This window comes from Vipera berus (assembly GCF_964194415.1).
Source record: "Vipera berus genome assembly, chromosome: 5".
NCBI classification, from domain to species: Eukaryota; Metazoa; Chordata; class Lepidosauria; order Squamata; family Viperidae; genus Vipera; species Vipera berus.
This window is the reverse complement of record NC_138207.1, coordinates 73306845-73321352: the sequence shown is the minus strand read 5'-3', so window position 1 is coordinate 73321352 and position 14508 is coordinate 73306845. Positions and strand designations below refer to the sequence as shown.

Sequence of the window (14508 nt, the reverse complement as noted above, 5' to 3'; positions counted from 1 at the left end):
CCGGGATAAGTACCAAAAACATTGAGTACCAAACAGATTTTCCCCATAAGAAATAATGTAATAATAATAATCACAAGGCAGCTGACACCGAGAAGTTCTAGCTTGTGCTTTGAGTAGCAAATGATGAGTACTGGGACAAAATTTTTGCATCAAAATGTACCAAATTTGATGAGTTTCAAAGCAGTTGAGTACCAGGGTACCTCTGTATTTTTAAAAATAGACGTAGCTTCAATTATTTTAACTTTTTCTCTTTTACACACCAGATGTTGCTATGTTATATGTATTTTTTATAATTGGTTTTAAATGTAATATATGTAGTATGTATTTTGCTTGTTTTTACTAGCTGTTGCCCAAAGAGGAATTGTACACTCCATCACTAGTTCTTAAAGTGATAGATCACAGGCAGTTTGGCCGTAAGCCTATCGTGGGACAATGTACCATTGATTTACTGGAGAGGTTTCGCTGTGATCCTTATGCTACTGAAGAAGATATTGCACCACAGATGAAAGGTATACTGTAGTTATAAAATAAACATATATTTTTTTTCCATTTATTGCTCGCCCAGTTTTGCTACTATTAAGATACAATAATTTATTAACAGCACCTTTACACAAACCTCACTGAAATAAATAACTTAAACTTTGGTGATAGTTATAAAAGTACATTATTATTTTTCATATTTTGGGGGGTCAGTGAGAAGAAAATCAGTATGCATTGAGAAAGAATGAAACCAGATAATTGACAGCCATTAACCTTCATGGTTTTGTATATATACCAAGGATGAATAAGATTACTTTCGTTACTCCTACTATAACTTTGCCCCACTTTTTAAATTCTAGCATATAGTTCTGCATTTAACTTCATTAAGGAGGAATCTCAACCAGAATGTTGCAGTGGGGATTCAAATACAGACCATCCATTTCACTCCCTTGCCCCATGAAGTTTTCTGATTGTTCCTGAGTGCTGAATGTGCCTCCTTCTACCTATAAGACTTTGGGGTGCCTCCAAGCTTGATGATAGTTCCATCTTGCAGGAATGGGGTATTCTGGCAACACAAGCAACTGCATTTAGAGCTTAAATACAGAAAATGTTCTTTGCTCTAAAATAAATACTAATTTATATGCTTAGATTCTGCCTTTTGGCAGCCAGTGTCCTGAGCAATTTGACTTGGCAATTAACTCCCCCAAATACAGTTCACTTAGAGCAGGGGTAGGCAACCTCGGCTCTTTTATGACTCATGGACTTCAACTCCCAGAATTCCTGAGTCAGCTGATATATTGCCAAGTTTGAAAAACACTGATTTAGAAGTAGGAAAAATATTTTCTTCCAGTCTTAACAATCAGCAGCCCAGTTCTCTAGACTGTCCCATCGATAGAAGCAAATAAAAGAGCAAAGAATTAAGAGAAATAAAAGCTGAAGTTATGAATCCTGAATGAATTGCAAAACTGGCTCTTAGTGCTTCTTGGTTTAATAAATTGTTTTACCTGCAGTTACTATTCTAGCAGCTGCACCTTGCCGAGATGTTGTAATTGAAGTGGAAAGTGTGCAACCCTCACTAACAGCACAGGTAAACTTCTTGTTTACATTCATTTTTCTGTGGCCAGTTCATTTGTTTTTTTGGCATGCAAATCTTAGCAATTTATTCGTAATAATTGTTGGAAGCTAATATGTTCTCTTATGTAGCTAGCATGTGTGTCAATCTGTGTTTTTCCATTGGTTTTGTATGTGTAAGTCAGGTTTCCTTACTTGGTGCTCTTCAGATGTGTTTGATTTCTTCTGTCAGTACGATGATAATCTGATGGGGTCTTATGGGAACTGAACACCAACATATTTGGAGATCATGAGCTAGGGAGGGCTGATATAAATTATTGTCTGTCTTCTGTATGGCTGCAGTTCCTGAGTTGTCTGCCAATAATTTTAGATTATATCTGCTGTCCAGTGAATAGACTGATAAATTGAACTGGCAGTTTGAAGGCTTATCTTCTGAAATCATCATCTAAAATACGTATTAAATTTGGCTAAATGTGGTAGTACTCTCCCTGTCAGATACCATTGGAAAAAAATGACAGCTGCATGACAAAATGATTTGGGTGAAATGGCACAGCATAAATTTGAATTGACATAGATATATTCAACCTTCAAACATATTTCCTAACAATATCCTCCATATTTCTGTAAAATAATCACTGTTTAACTACAGTTAAACAGATAATTGCTAGGTTATCACAGACAGATATGAAACTAAACTCTGATACTAAAGGGATTGTTTTAGTTTGTGCAGCTAAACAATGAAAATATTTAACATTAGATATTTAATTCAGAAATGTCAACATTTCAATTCAGCAATCTATTCATTTTCTCTCTGTAGTTCCAGGTTTTTAAAACTATGTTCCTCTTGCTTTAATAATTCCTCTCCCCGTCCTTTTCAATCTGTGAAAAGAGAGCCAGTTACACTATATTGTTATTCCTAATATTATTCATTCATGTATTTGTTAGATTTGTTTGCCACCCATTTTTGCTACATTTACAAATAAGAGTAGAAGCTGTACTGTAATTAAGTTGTACAAGATGTAATAGAATTAATTTCAGTAATGTGTGTGTTCTTGCAGCTAATCCATTTCTCTGTTGTGGTATTTAGTCTCTTCATTCACCACAGTTGAATGTGCTGACAGTTACTTTGCAATTGTTCAAAAGAGCTATTTACTGTCCACATTCAAAATTCCAACCACCACCTCCTCAGAGTCACATGACCACACGTTTTGTGCTTGGCAGTCAGCCTCCATTTACATCCATTTGCAGTTTCCTCAGTCATGTGACCATGATTTATGTCATTTGTGCTGGAACCTGGCATTTATTTCCAGTTTCTGGCGAAAAGTACATCGCAGCAAACAATGGGATCACTTAACAACCATGGCAGTGGCTTAACAAATGCCATGTTTACAACTGCCACATTCACTTAATCTCTAAAAAAAGATTGTAAAAGAGGTGAGGTCACATGGTGACACCCTTTGTGACTGTCACAACGTATGACCATAATTGCGGGCTCAGTTATAGTCATAGGTCAAAGACTATCTGTAGAGCAACTAGTAGAGATTGATCTTTAATATTAAGAAATACTGAGTGCTACTTCACTGTGCATTCTTATGACTGCTACTTTTTATTGTTAACCTTGCATTTCACCTGAGGGCACATTAGAATTATGATGGAAAGCAAAGATGTTATATACCCTAGTTATTCTCCTGGGGACTTTAAGCAGCAAACAATGTAAGGACATTTTTCTCTATAGAAGATTCCAAAAATCTAAGATAATTTAAAGGCTAAATAGCCAATTTATACAGAAAAGCTCCAATATTTTCTTGTGCAATATTTTAGAAAAAAAAGCTAGACATAGTTTCCTATATACTAAATCAGATGTTTGCATATATTACACACTGTGTAAAAAGATGCTGAGTTCAACTCATAGCATCTCAAACTATTTTATAACGATTCCAGGAGAACAACTGAAAAGATTCCTACTTAAGCTTCTGTTCACTACTAGTCAGAATAGTAATACTTGTAAAGCAATTTAATATGCCAAAGTGACATAGAGATTAAGTACAAATGGCATCTACATACATACTTACATTAATGTATTACATATAGGATACCTGAAATAATTAAAGACAAGATAGTAAACCATAGTGCTTTATTTAAATGAAATAAGGATCACTTTAAGGTACTTCAAGAAAGCATAACAAATAAATAATTTATTAAACTTGGAAGGCCAATGTACATTACTGAGTTCCTTTTAGTGAGAACCATTGATATAAATCTGCACCAGAAGGTGCTGCCTAATCTTTGCGCTATATTTCTAACAATTAATGGCAATTGTAACTATAGGAACTTTTCTAGATCTGCAGCTTCAGGCACAAAGCAAATTGGTCAAATAATTATCATTAATGGTTATATTTTGTTATGTAGAATATCTTGACAGATATCTAGCCATCAGCATATGGAATTAAGATGTGGAATTCTGTGTTCATAGTAAAAGTATTCAAAAGCAAAGGGATGCTTAAATCTAATTTTATATATTAGTTTGCTTGGAGCTGAATGTTCCTTTAAAGATGCAGCATTCTAATTTTTACTGAGACAGAATGGAAAATAAAGACTTCTTAGAACAAATGATGTGCAAATCTCAGACTAGAGTGACAGATGCAGAACTTTCACGAACTGCATTCCAATTTCTAGTGCATAAGCAGTATGTCAACTGCACTCAGCAAAATGGCTTCTCCGAGCACAGTACATGTATGTATAGATGAAAAAAATGCATGGGGATTATTCACCTTTGATGCTTTTATCATTGAGCTTTCGTGCCACATTTCAATATTCTATACAGGGAGGTTTTGGAGAAAAATAAAAGTTCCAGTTCAAAGCAAAATTGAGAAACATTTCCATTGTCACCACTTTGAAGCAGCTGAAAACTATACCTTTCACTGAGAATGGGAAAAGTTGCTTTTGCACAGATGTGTTGCCACTAACATGTGGCATCTGATTGGCTTACTAACAGTAGAACATTATGTGTGCGTCCTCAAAAATGTATCCAGTGAATTCAGAGGGATAGATCCCCATCTAAATGGACATTGGATTGCAATCAATAAAAATAAAATTGCATTTGGAGAACAAAATTTGGTAGTGATTATTTTTACACACTTTCTCCAAAATCTCAAAGCACTAAGTAGATAATAAATTGATGAAACAACTTTTGGTGGTCAGTGATTGCTTATGGGTGCTATCATCAATTCCTCCTTAGAAATTGCAAGGGTATTTTGCTGTGAAAGCTCATTTAAAGACTGCAGCATAATCTAAGAAAATTATCCTTTTCAGAAATAATTACCAGAAATAATTTACAGAAGATCCTTCTTTTGGTAATAAAATTCTAAGTAGCCTTCCTCATAGGGATTTTGTTGTAGTGAAAAAAAATGGAGGGCGAAAAGGCAGGATATAAAGTACATACATACATACTCTATTCTACTTCCTGTTCATGTGGAAAAATTGAGTTGTTTTTTATCACTCTCCATGAGCCAGAATTCCTGCCTTGTCTGAAACAACAGGCAAGCTTAAGGGCATGGGGCAAGCTACTTAGCTGCTGTTCTCTAATCTATGTTCCCCTTAGTGCCATCTATTACAATGCATAGAGACAGGAAGCTTAAACAGTCATCTGTAGTGTAACAGTTCTGCCCCAACAGGATAATTTTTTAATAAACATTTAGGGGGGGAAAAACTTGTTCTTTACTGTCATTCAATATTTCTTACATAACTGGTTTTACATATTTAAGAATAATTTAAATTACATGTTAATTTTGTTTCCAAATAAAGTTGTATAATGCTTTTCTTAAAAGGTAAACTGTCTTAGCTATAACAACAGGAAAAAATAAAAATACTCGGGGAATATGTGTTAGATTGCAAATTTCATACAGTGTTAAAATTATAAAAGAAAATAGCTGTGGACCCTTATCTGGAAGTACATTCTGTCAAATTCACAGGGAAAATGATTAATAAATTAATAGAATTTTATGTAAATTATTCAAAAAGGTTATTGTAGGATGAAACGTAGTCAGAGGAACAATACAATACAAGCTGTTTGTAATTCCTTTGACACATAAAAAGTAATGTCTATGAAATTAAAGATTAGAATAAGATTATTGTGCTCCTAACTCAAGTCCTCTTTCAGAGAAACAGACTATAGGTCCAGTCTTAATTTCTTGATGTTCCTAAACAAATCAATTAATCCTCTGATTCTTGGGCTAATCCAGAGGTGCCCTGGAGATAATTTCAAGACATGATTCCTCTTTATGTTCATTTGCTAAGACTTATGGAATAATAATTCATCTGGTGGATCCTAATGAACTTCTTCACTTCATTAATTAAATACATGGGCAATGTACAGAGAAAAATAAAATATATTATCTGAAAAAGTATCCATAAAATCATATTTTCTCTTCTATAATGTTGCATCAAAAACAAATTTTTGATTTGGTTTTTTTTAATAATTCTGTTTTGGTTTTCCCCACCCACTCTGCACGGGTTTCCATGAACAGCTCACTGAAAAGGTAATTAAGTCACATCTTATGTAGCTTGAACTATTAATGCTATAATAATTTTAGCATGCATGAATTTAATATGCGCTACTTAATTGAAAAAAGCTGCCAGAGTTCCTCCATTTGGGAAATAGCTTTACAGGCCCAAAGGGTTTAGAAGCTTCTTTGTGAAAAATAATGGAATTGAACTAATTGAATATAACCCTACAATGTATGCTATAGTATAATGTATGCTATGTTTTATTTTTCACAAAAAAGCTTCTAACCCTAACTTAGGGGTGGGCAACCTTGACTCTTTTATGACTCGTGGACTTCAACTCCCAGAATTCCTGAGCCAGCATGGCTGGCTCAGGAATTCTGGGAGTTGAAGTCCACGAGTCATAAAAGAGCCAAGGTTGCCCACCCCTGCCCTAACTCTAACCTTAACTCTGTACCTCTTCAAACAAGCCGAGGATTACATCAGTGGAAAAGGGAGGGGTTGGGGGGGTGGCTTAAGGAATTGTAACCAAAAATGGCAGGAAGAAACCAAATGGAGGAAATTATATGTACAGTATAGCTAAAATAATTATCCTAGAGACTGTTGTTGCTTCCTTTTAATTGTCTGTTTTTTTATACTTTAGGAAAAAGAGGTTGTGGACTGGTGGAGCAAATTTTATGCTTCGATAGGCGACACTGAAAAATGTGGACAATATGTTCAGAAAGGATATGATACACTAAAGGTATTTATTTTATGGATGAGACCAGCATCGGTATCTAGTTTTAAAAAATAACTGTTTAAAAATGACTAGGTTTTAGATCGGTGACCGTTTCTTAGCCCAATCCATCCTCTCTAGAAAAAAAATATGTAGTAGAGGCTTTATATCTATTAATGATAATCTGTAGTGTTACAATGCTGTTATTTGTTTTTATTTGGGGGTAGTACTTTTGTGACTTTAAGGCATTGTTGACTCCTGGATAAGTCCCTTCAGTTTTCTTCATAAAATTTTTCAGAAATGCCATTGCTTGCTTCTAAGGCTGAGAGGGTGTGAGTGGCCTACTTACCTAGCTAGCTTTGTGCCTAAGGTGAGACTAGAATTTAAAGTCTCCAGGTTTCCAGACTTGCTGCCTTAGCTGCTAGACCAAAAATGGCTCTCTATGCTATTACTCATTAATTTACTATTTGAATAATCTGGTGGGGTTTTTTTTACCATTATTGAGAATTATTTCACAAATACAATTAAATATTTTTCCTACATCGTTATATTTGTTTGGAGCTGGGAATATTTTTCGCTATTTTAAATTTCTCAGCATCTGTCATCGATGTATATGCCCCATGTTTTTTAATTGTGGCATTTCACTATTGTTTGTAGGTTTATGACTGTGAACTGGAGAATGTACCTGGCTTTCGGGGTTTAACAGACTTCTGTGATACTTTCAAGCTGTATCGAGGTAAAAGCGAAGAAAATGATGACCCTACAGTTGTAGGAGAATTTAAGGTATAATGAAAGCAACAAATAAATTATATTTTCAATAGCAAGTGGAATTCATTGGTTTTGTCTCTCCTCATCAGCCCACTGAGAACTAAACAATGCAATTATTCCATATTTCCTCATGAACAGATTTGTGAAAAGAAAAAAAACTGAAGCAGAGGAAAGACGATGGATGTAAATGATCAACATTATTTGGGCCAATAGCAAAACTTCTTTAACTGAGGAATGGCTCTTTCTAGAAAGATCAAGAGAAAATAGGGGTCTGTGAAATGATTGCATGATGTGAACAGTGTTGATCCATTCTCCCATTGCCTTATTTATATTTTTGTTTAATTGTATCTAATGATTATTTTAGACATTTTTAACTGTTTGTTTTATTGTATACACCAGAGTCACATTATATGAAATGGATAGCTATATAAATTATATAGATGGATACTGGATAGATAGATAGATAGATAGATAGATAGATAGATAGATAGATAGATAGATAGATAGATAGATAGATAGATAGATAGATGGATGGATGGATGGATGGATGGATGGATGGATGGATGGATGGATGGATAGATAGATAGATAGGAAGGAAGGAAGGAAGGAAGGAAGGAAGGAAGGAAGGAAGGAAGGAAGGAAGGGGGAAGGAAAACTGGAAGATACAAACAAAGCTTCAGAAAGAGAATGGGAAAAAGCAAAGAAAATGAAACCCTCCCCATTCTTAGCTTATCACTGACTTCTTCCACAATGTATTCATATTCTTGTCAGATTGTCTCACAGCTGTAGTACACAGCTGTAGTACAGCCCCACAGGATGAATGTCTGGATTCTGTCTCAGAAATGCCTGAGACTATACATTCTGGCCCAATATTGAATAGTTGTTTGGTAGTTACTGCTGTCACCCCATATCTTCCTTTGGCATGCTCATACCTAACTTGGTTCATGAAAGAAACAGGACTGCCACAACTTATGTTGTCCTTATTTACAAAATATATGCCCTGATGATGCTGTGTTAAAATTAATAAACTGAGATGGGTTCTGTTTTCAGATTAAATTTCAGCTCACATGAAGTTAAAAAATGAAATAAGCTTCTTGGCAGCAAATGCATATTCCATTAAATGTTCTTTTTGTGTAGGACAAAAGGATTTAACTAAAACACACAGACACAAAAGAATATCAATTTCTAATGTAGTATTCTAACTCAGCTGGATTACTTATTAGCTACTTCTTTTTAAATAAAATCCTCTCAAGCAAAATCCTCAGCTTTTTTCCCCATTTGAACTCTCCCAGTTAGACTTTAGATGGCTAATAGAGTTATTGGGGAGATGTTATGCCAACTCAAATATAGCTTCATCCTCCATTTCCCAGGAATTTGATGGAAATCTAAATCTTGCAAAAAGGAAAGATTTCAGGAAAAAGTGTGTTTCACATATGTGATAGAGAGAGTATCTGTCCCTCTGAATATTGATTGAAATATTGATTAGCAAATGAATGCAGTGTTTTTATTCTACACATTCATTGCAGCATCAGTCAAGAAAAAGAAAGTTATCCAAATATGTTCTAATGTTCAGCTTATAGAAACTAATACTTCCAAAGTCGTACTTTCTCAGTGCAAAATGTTAATCAAAATGAATTCACATTTTGTATTCAAAACAATACAAAGAGATCACGTCACATCTTGCAAACAAATACTTTTTAATGAAAATAATGAAGTGTAATTATATACTATGGATGGATACCATTTTAATAAGTGACTAAATAAATGAAATATATATTTTCATACCACCCTTGCTTGTAATAAGATGTGTTTTGGATTATTTACTAGTATCCATCTGATTTATTAGGGCTCTTTCCGGATCTACACATTACCAGATGATCCAACTGTACCAACTCCTCCTCGGCAGTTTCGTGAGTTACCAGACAGTGGGCCTCAGGAGTGTATTGTACGGATTTATGTAGTACGAGCCTTAGAACTCCAACCTAAGGATAATAATGGACTGGTAAGTTATTGTCTCCAGCCAATAGCACTGATTAGAGCAGTGTTTCTCAATTTCAGGAAGGTTAAGATGTCTGGACTTCAATTCCCAGAGTTCTTCAGTCAGCATGCTGGCTGGATTATTATGGGAATTAAGAGTCCAGATATCTTAAAGCTGTTGAGGTTGAGAAACACTAGATTAAAGCAGTAGCCCCAACCTTTCTGGCTCCAAAGACCGCTTGACAGCATGTGTGTGTGTGTGCGCATTGGGAATCGTCTTGCGCATGCAAACTAGATCCCACACATATGCAAATGACGGTTCATGGACTCACATGCCATTTGCACAGACCGGTTCCCAACAGGCCGTAGACTGGTACCGGTCTGCAGAACGGTACTGGTCTGCGGCCCAGGAGTTGGGGACCCCTGGATTAAAGCATTGTGGTGCATTAACTGGGAAATGATGAGTTGGAATGTAATTGACAGGAGTGAATAAATATACAATGATATGAAATGTTCCTCAATAAATGAGTTTCAGTAGAGGTTTCTGTAAAATGCCATTCATCATGATCTGTCTCATAATGATATGGAGGAAATGAATAAGATAAAGATTTTGTAATTACAGTAATGCCTTAATGGAGCAATTAAATGCAACACAAGTAAATCCCTGGCAATTAATTGAAAGGCTTTGAGAACATAGCCGCCATCTCGATTGAAATCTGTGGGAATTTAGAATTTTTCTCTGTCCTCAACAGCTATGAATTTAACATTTATAATCTATTTTTGACCAGTCAAGCAATGAATGTTAACATCTTTTTTAACATTATTAACATTATTATTAACACTAACAACTTATTTGTTTATTTGTTTCCAAATAGTGTGATCCTTACATTAAGATCAGCTTAGGAAAAAAAATTGTTGAGGATAGAGATCATTACATTCCCAATACGCTGAATCCAATTTTTGGCAGGTAATTAAAATGTTCCTCCTTCCCTTGTAATTATAACATGCATACAGAATACCAGCTTGGGATCATTCTATTAAAATAGTAAAAGAAATTGTGAATTTATATGCAAAAATAGGTAGAGGGGGAGTGTGACATATTTTCTGTTTTTTTTCTGTCATTTCTGTTTATTTTAGCTAGAGAAGATCCTTAGTTGGATTAAAACTCAGAGAATAATTGTGATAGAATAGAATAGTTCCCAAATGAGCAAAATTTCCCTTGTTTTAAATGTTCTTCTGATACTTGTAGAGGTACTCTGAAAAAAATATTCTGGAAGTGCAATTAAAGATTTTGAAAAACAATGGAAAATTTAATTAATTTAACAAATGAGGTATATCTGCACACTCTGATAACGTAAGAAGTATTTTTCATAGAATCATAAGGTTTTCAAGGAACTTTGGAAATCTTCTAATCCAACCCCTTTCCTAAGGCAGGGATTCTTACAATTTTCCAGACAGATGGCAGTCCAACTTTCCTTGTAAATGTCCAGCAGTGCAGGACCTATATCTCCAAGAGCAGTTTTTCTCACTGCTTTCTCACTAATATTTCTCCTGCTCAGGAAATTCTTCCTGATTCTGAGTTTGGATTTCCTCTATAAAGCTTCAGTTCTTGTCCTGCCTTTGGACATTATGTAGAATAAATCTATATCCTTGCCCTTCAAGTACTAGAAGATCATCAATATTACTCTTTTGTTTCAAATAACAGTTCTTCAAACTACTCAGTTATGTGAGCAGTGCTAATTACTGTATATGTTAGTGAGCTTTGTTTATCTTTTGAATAGCACTTTTCTGGAATTGAAATTTACTAGCCATTTCTTCATTTAGAATGTATGAACTGAGCTGCTTCTTGCCTCAAGAGAAGGATTTGAAAATTTCTGTGTATGACTATGATCTGCTGACTCGAGATGAAAAAGTTGGTGAAACTACAATTGATCTGGAAAACAGATTCCTCTCCCGCTTTGGATCACAGTGTGGGATACCACAACAATACTGCACGTAAGTCTTTCCTATCCCAATTAGTCTTCCGTGGGTTCTGCTAAAAACCAAATCCTGGCTTAATCCTACGGCATAAGCCACCTAGAATGTGACTGACTGACACACTAGTCAGTCAATTATCCAATAAATCAGTGATTTACTCATAAAAAATCTAGGTGGGTTAGCATTTATCTTTATCTTTCTCTTATTTAATTTTTTTAAGATGTGTAGTATCATTGGAATTGCATTTATTTCTCTGTACGTATGGAAAAAAATGTATAATATAATTTCTGGAATTCTTTCCAACTTCTTTCGGACTCCAGTTGCATCTGTATTTTCTTCAGTATAACAGTGTAGCATCTTTTATTTCTATGTGTATTTCTGTTCTTGTGTTGGATTTATGTGCTTCTACCGTATGTATATATTCACTGGGAAGCATAGTATAGAAGCAACGTGTTACATTGGCTATACAAAAGAAACTTAATAATTAAAAGGGGTATCCAAATAACAAATGGAAAGAATGACCTGCATAATCTTCCAATTTGGATTTACAAAAAAAGGCTTGTTTAAGCTTTGAAGAATTTTGTGAGAAGGGACAAAGACAAAATGAAAACAAATCATTTTTTTTATTAGTCTCCATTAGTTTTTGCGATTGTAATTTTTAATAAGTTATTTTTTTAAAAAAAACCAGAGATATGGAAACAACTTGAAAAACACAGTTATTAGTTTTTTTTTTAATCTAAGCTATCACCAACTAAACATTTGCACTACAATTCTGTAAACTCAAATAGTGTTTTCCAAGAAATTTCATTTATAAACTCCTTTGGAATATAATTTAGAAAAGCTCCCTTGTTGAAATCAATAGAAAACTTTTTTTTGAGTAATTCCATATATGAATCATTGTTTCTCTAAGTTTCTGGAAAAAATGAATTTAAAACAAACTAAGAAATAGTTTTTAGGATTTTTTAAATTTTAAATCTTACATTATTTGTCATTTTGATGGTACCGCTTTGCTTTTCTTTTTCTTCCTTCCACCTTTTTTTTTCAAATAGTAGAATTTTACATCAGTCACATCTAAGAGTAATCAAAGTATGCATGTCCGAAACTATAATGCATTTATTCCAAAATGTGTTTTGTTTTCTATAAAGTTCAGGTATCAATACTTGGAGAGATCAATTAAAACCATCACAACTTTTGCAAAATCATGCCAGAGTTAAAGGCCATCATACTCCAGTCCTCTCTGAAAATGGAAAAAGAATTAGTTATGGAGGAAGGGACTATATTTTGGAAGAATTTGGTAAATCCTGATCTATTTACTGAGTGTTACTGATTCACATTTGTCAAATCTCCATTGTGCTTTTAACTGTATCAATGTGGATTGTAGGGTTGCATTTATGGGTAGTCCTAGTTTAGCAGTCACAAATGAGACTAGCAACTTGGTTGTTAAGTGAAGTGGTCGCTAAGTGAAATTGTCACAATACTTATTATTTTATTTCAGTTTTCCTTTGCTTTACAGACCTGTGAAGATTGTGAATGCAAGCATTGATCACAAAGTTACCTTGTCATCATTGTCATAATTATGAACAGTTGCTAAACAAGGACATTGCTTAACAATGACTGCTCATATATTGCATCAGAGGCTCTGATTTGGGATGCCAACTTGACAATGCTCAATGGACTTTTCTCTTGTACACTAGGGAAAAGTGAAAAAAATGTTTACATAAAATGTAAGGGGTCCTTGGTGCTCTCTAAGCTTGCTTGTTTTCTTGCAGACGTTTCATTAACCAAACTAGGAAACGTTATCAGTGCTAGTAAGAAATGTGGTTTGCTGTCAGTTTATATTCTAGTGGCTTGCCCTGTCAGATTTGGTGGGGGCGATCTTAGAGATCCTTTGTTTGGGCTGTTTACTGTTGACTTCTTTGCTATTATGTAGAACAAACAGGCAGAAGACCGGCAGAACGCATCCATGAACACCAACTAGCAGTTAGAAGACATGATGAAAACTCCTTCATATACAACATATAGACCAGGGGTGTCAAACTCAATTTCATTGAGGGCCGCATCAGCATTGCGGTTGCCCTCAAGGGGCCGGGTGGGTATGGCCAGGGTGGGTGTGGCCTACTGGGTGGGCGTGGCTAGAGTGCGTATGGCCTACTGGGTGGGCATGGCCAGCTCTACATTGTTTGCATCAAGGGTGCCTATGGGGGCCTGGGCAGAAGTGGGACAGATCTGAGGGTCTCTGGCAGAAGGAGGGTCTCTGGGCCAAGGCAGCAGGGGCCGTTCCCTCACTGTTTCCAGGATGGCTTCACGGGCCACATGAAACCACTTTGCGGGCCGGATCCGGCGCCCGGGCCTTGTTTTTGACATGTCTGATATAGACAGACTTAACCATAGTTTCAATTCGGAAAATGTGACCATCCTAGACCAAGCCAAGTCCAAAAGCACTAGGGAATTTCTAGAAGCCTGGCACTCTGACAAATTAGCCACCAATAGACACATAGGCATTGACAACATCTATAGACTATGCAAAAGAGACAATCAACAAGCCAAAAAGAGAACAAAAAGACCCAGGCACTTCTCCACCAGCAATCACCACCTAGATCAGCATAAATTAACTCCAAGATTAACATCAGACCAACAGTCAAGTAATCAAGAAATTGCCAAAGAAGTCAACAGTAAACAGCCTAACCAAAGAATTTCTAAGACCACCCCACCAATACCGCAGGGCAAGTCACTACAATATAAACTGACAGCAAACATCACTCCTTATTAGCACTGATAATGTTGCCTAATTTGGGTAACAAAACATCTAGAAGAAAACAAGCAAGCTTACAGAGCACCAAGGACCCCTCATTTCAACCCTGAGTTACAAATGTTCTCTTTTGTTGGTATGACATAAAATGTGCCAAAAATTTGAATCCCATATATTTTAGATTTAAGGCATCCCATGTAGATATACTGTATTCTGAAACCAATATGTACATGCAGTTGTATGTGAGAAAGACGTTGAGAGACGGGGC

At 35.4% G+C, this 14508-nt stretch overlaps 1 protein-coding gene across 6 annotated transcripts in view; it reads left to right on the top strand.

Annotated features, from left to right (window-relative positions):
- MYOF (myoferlin) overlaps positions 1-14508 on the top strand; it is a 107383-nt gene that overhangs the window by 81995 nt on the left and 10880 nt on the right. For 5 of the 6 annotated variants that reach the window (XM_081329869.1, XM_081329870.1, XM_081329868.1 and 2 more), the window contains 9 exons: positions 344-509; positions 1491-1567; positions 6078-6089; positions 6698-6796; positions 7427-7552; positions 9384-9539; positions 10390-10481; positions 11339-11509; positions 12637-12785. In XM_081329869.1, coding sequence (XP_081185995.1) covers positions 344-509; positions 1491-1567; positions 6078-6089; positions 6698-6796; positions 7427-7552; positions 9384-9539; positions 10390-10481; positions 11339-11509; positions 12637-12785 — 1048 coding nt within the window. The remainder of the gene's footprint in view (positions 1-343; positions 510-1490; positions 1568-6077; positions 6090-6697; positions 6797-7426; positions 7553-9383; positions 9540-10389; positions 10482-11338; positions 11510-12636; positions 12786-14508) is intronic. The other variant, XR_014026732.1, reaches the window with a different exon arrangement.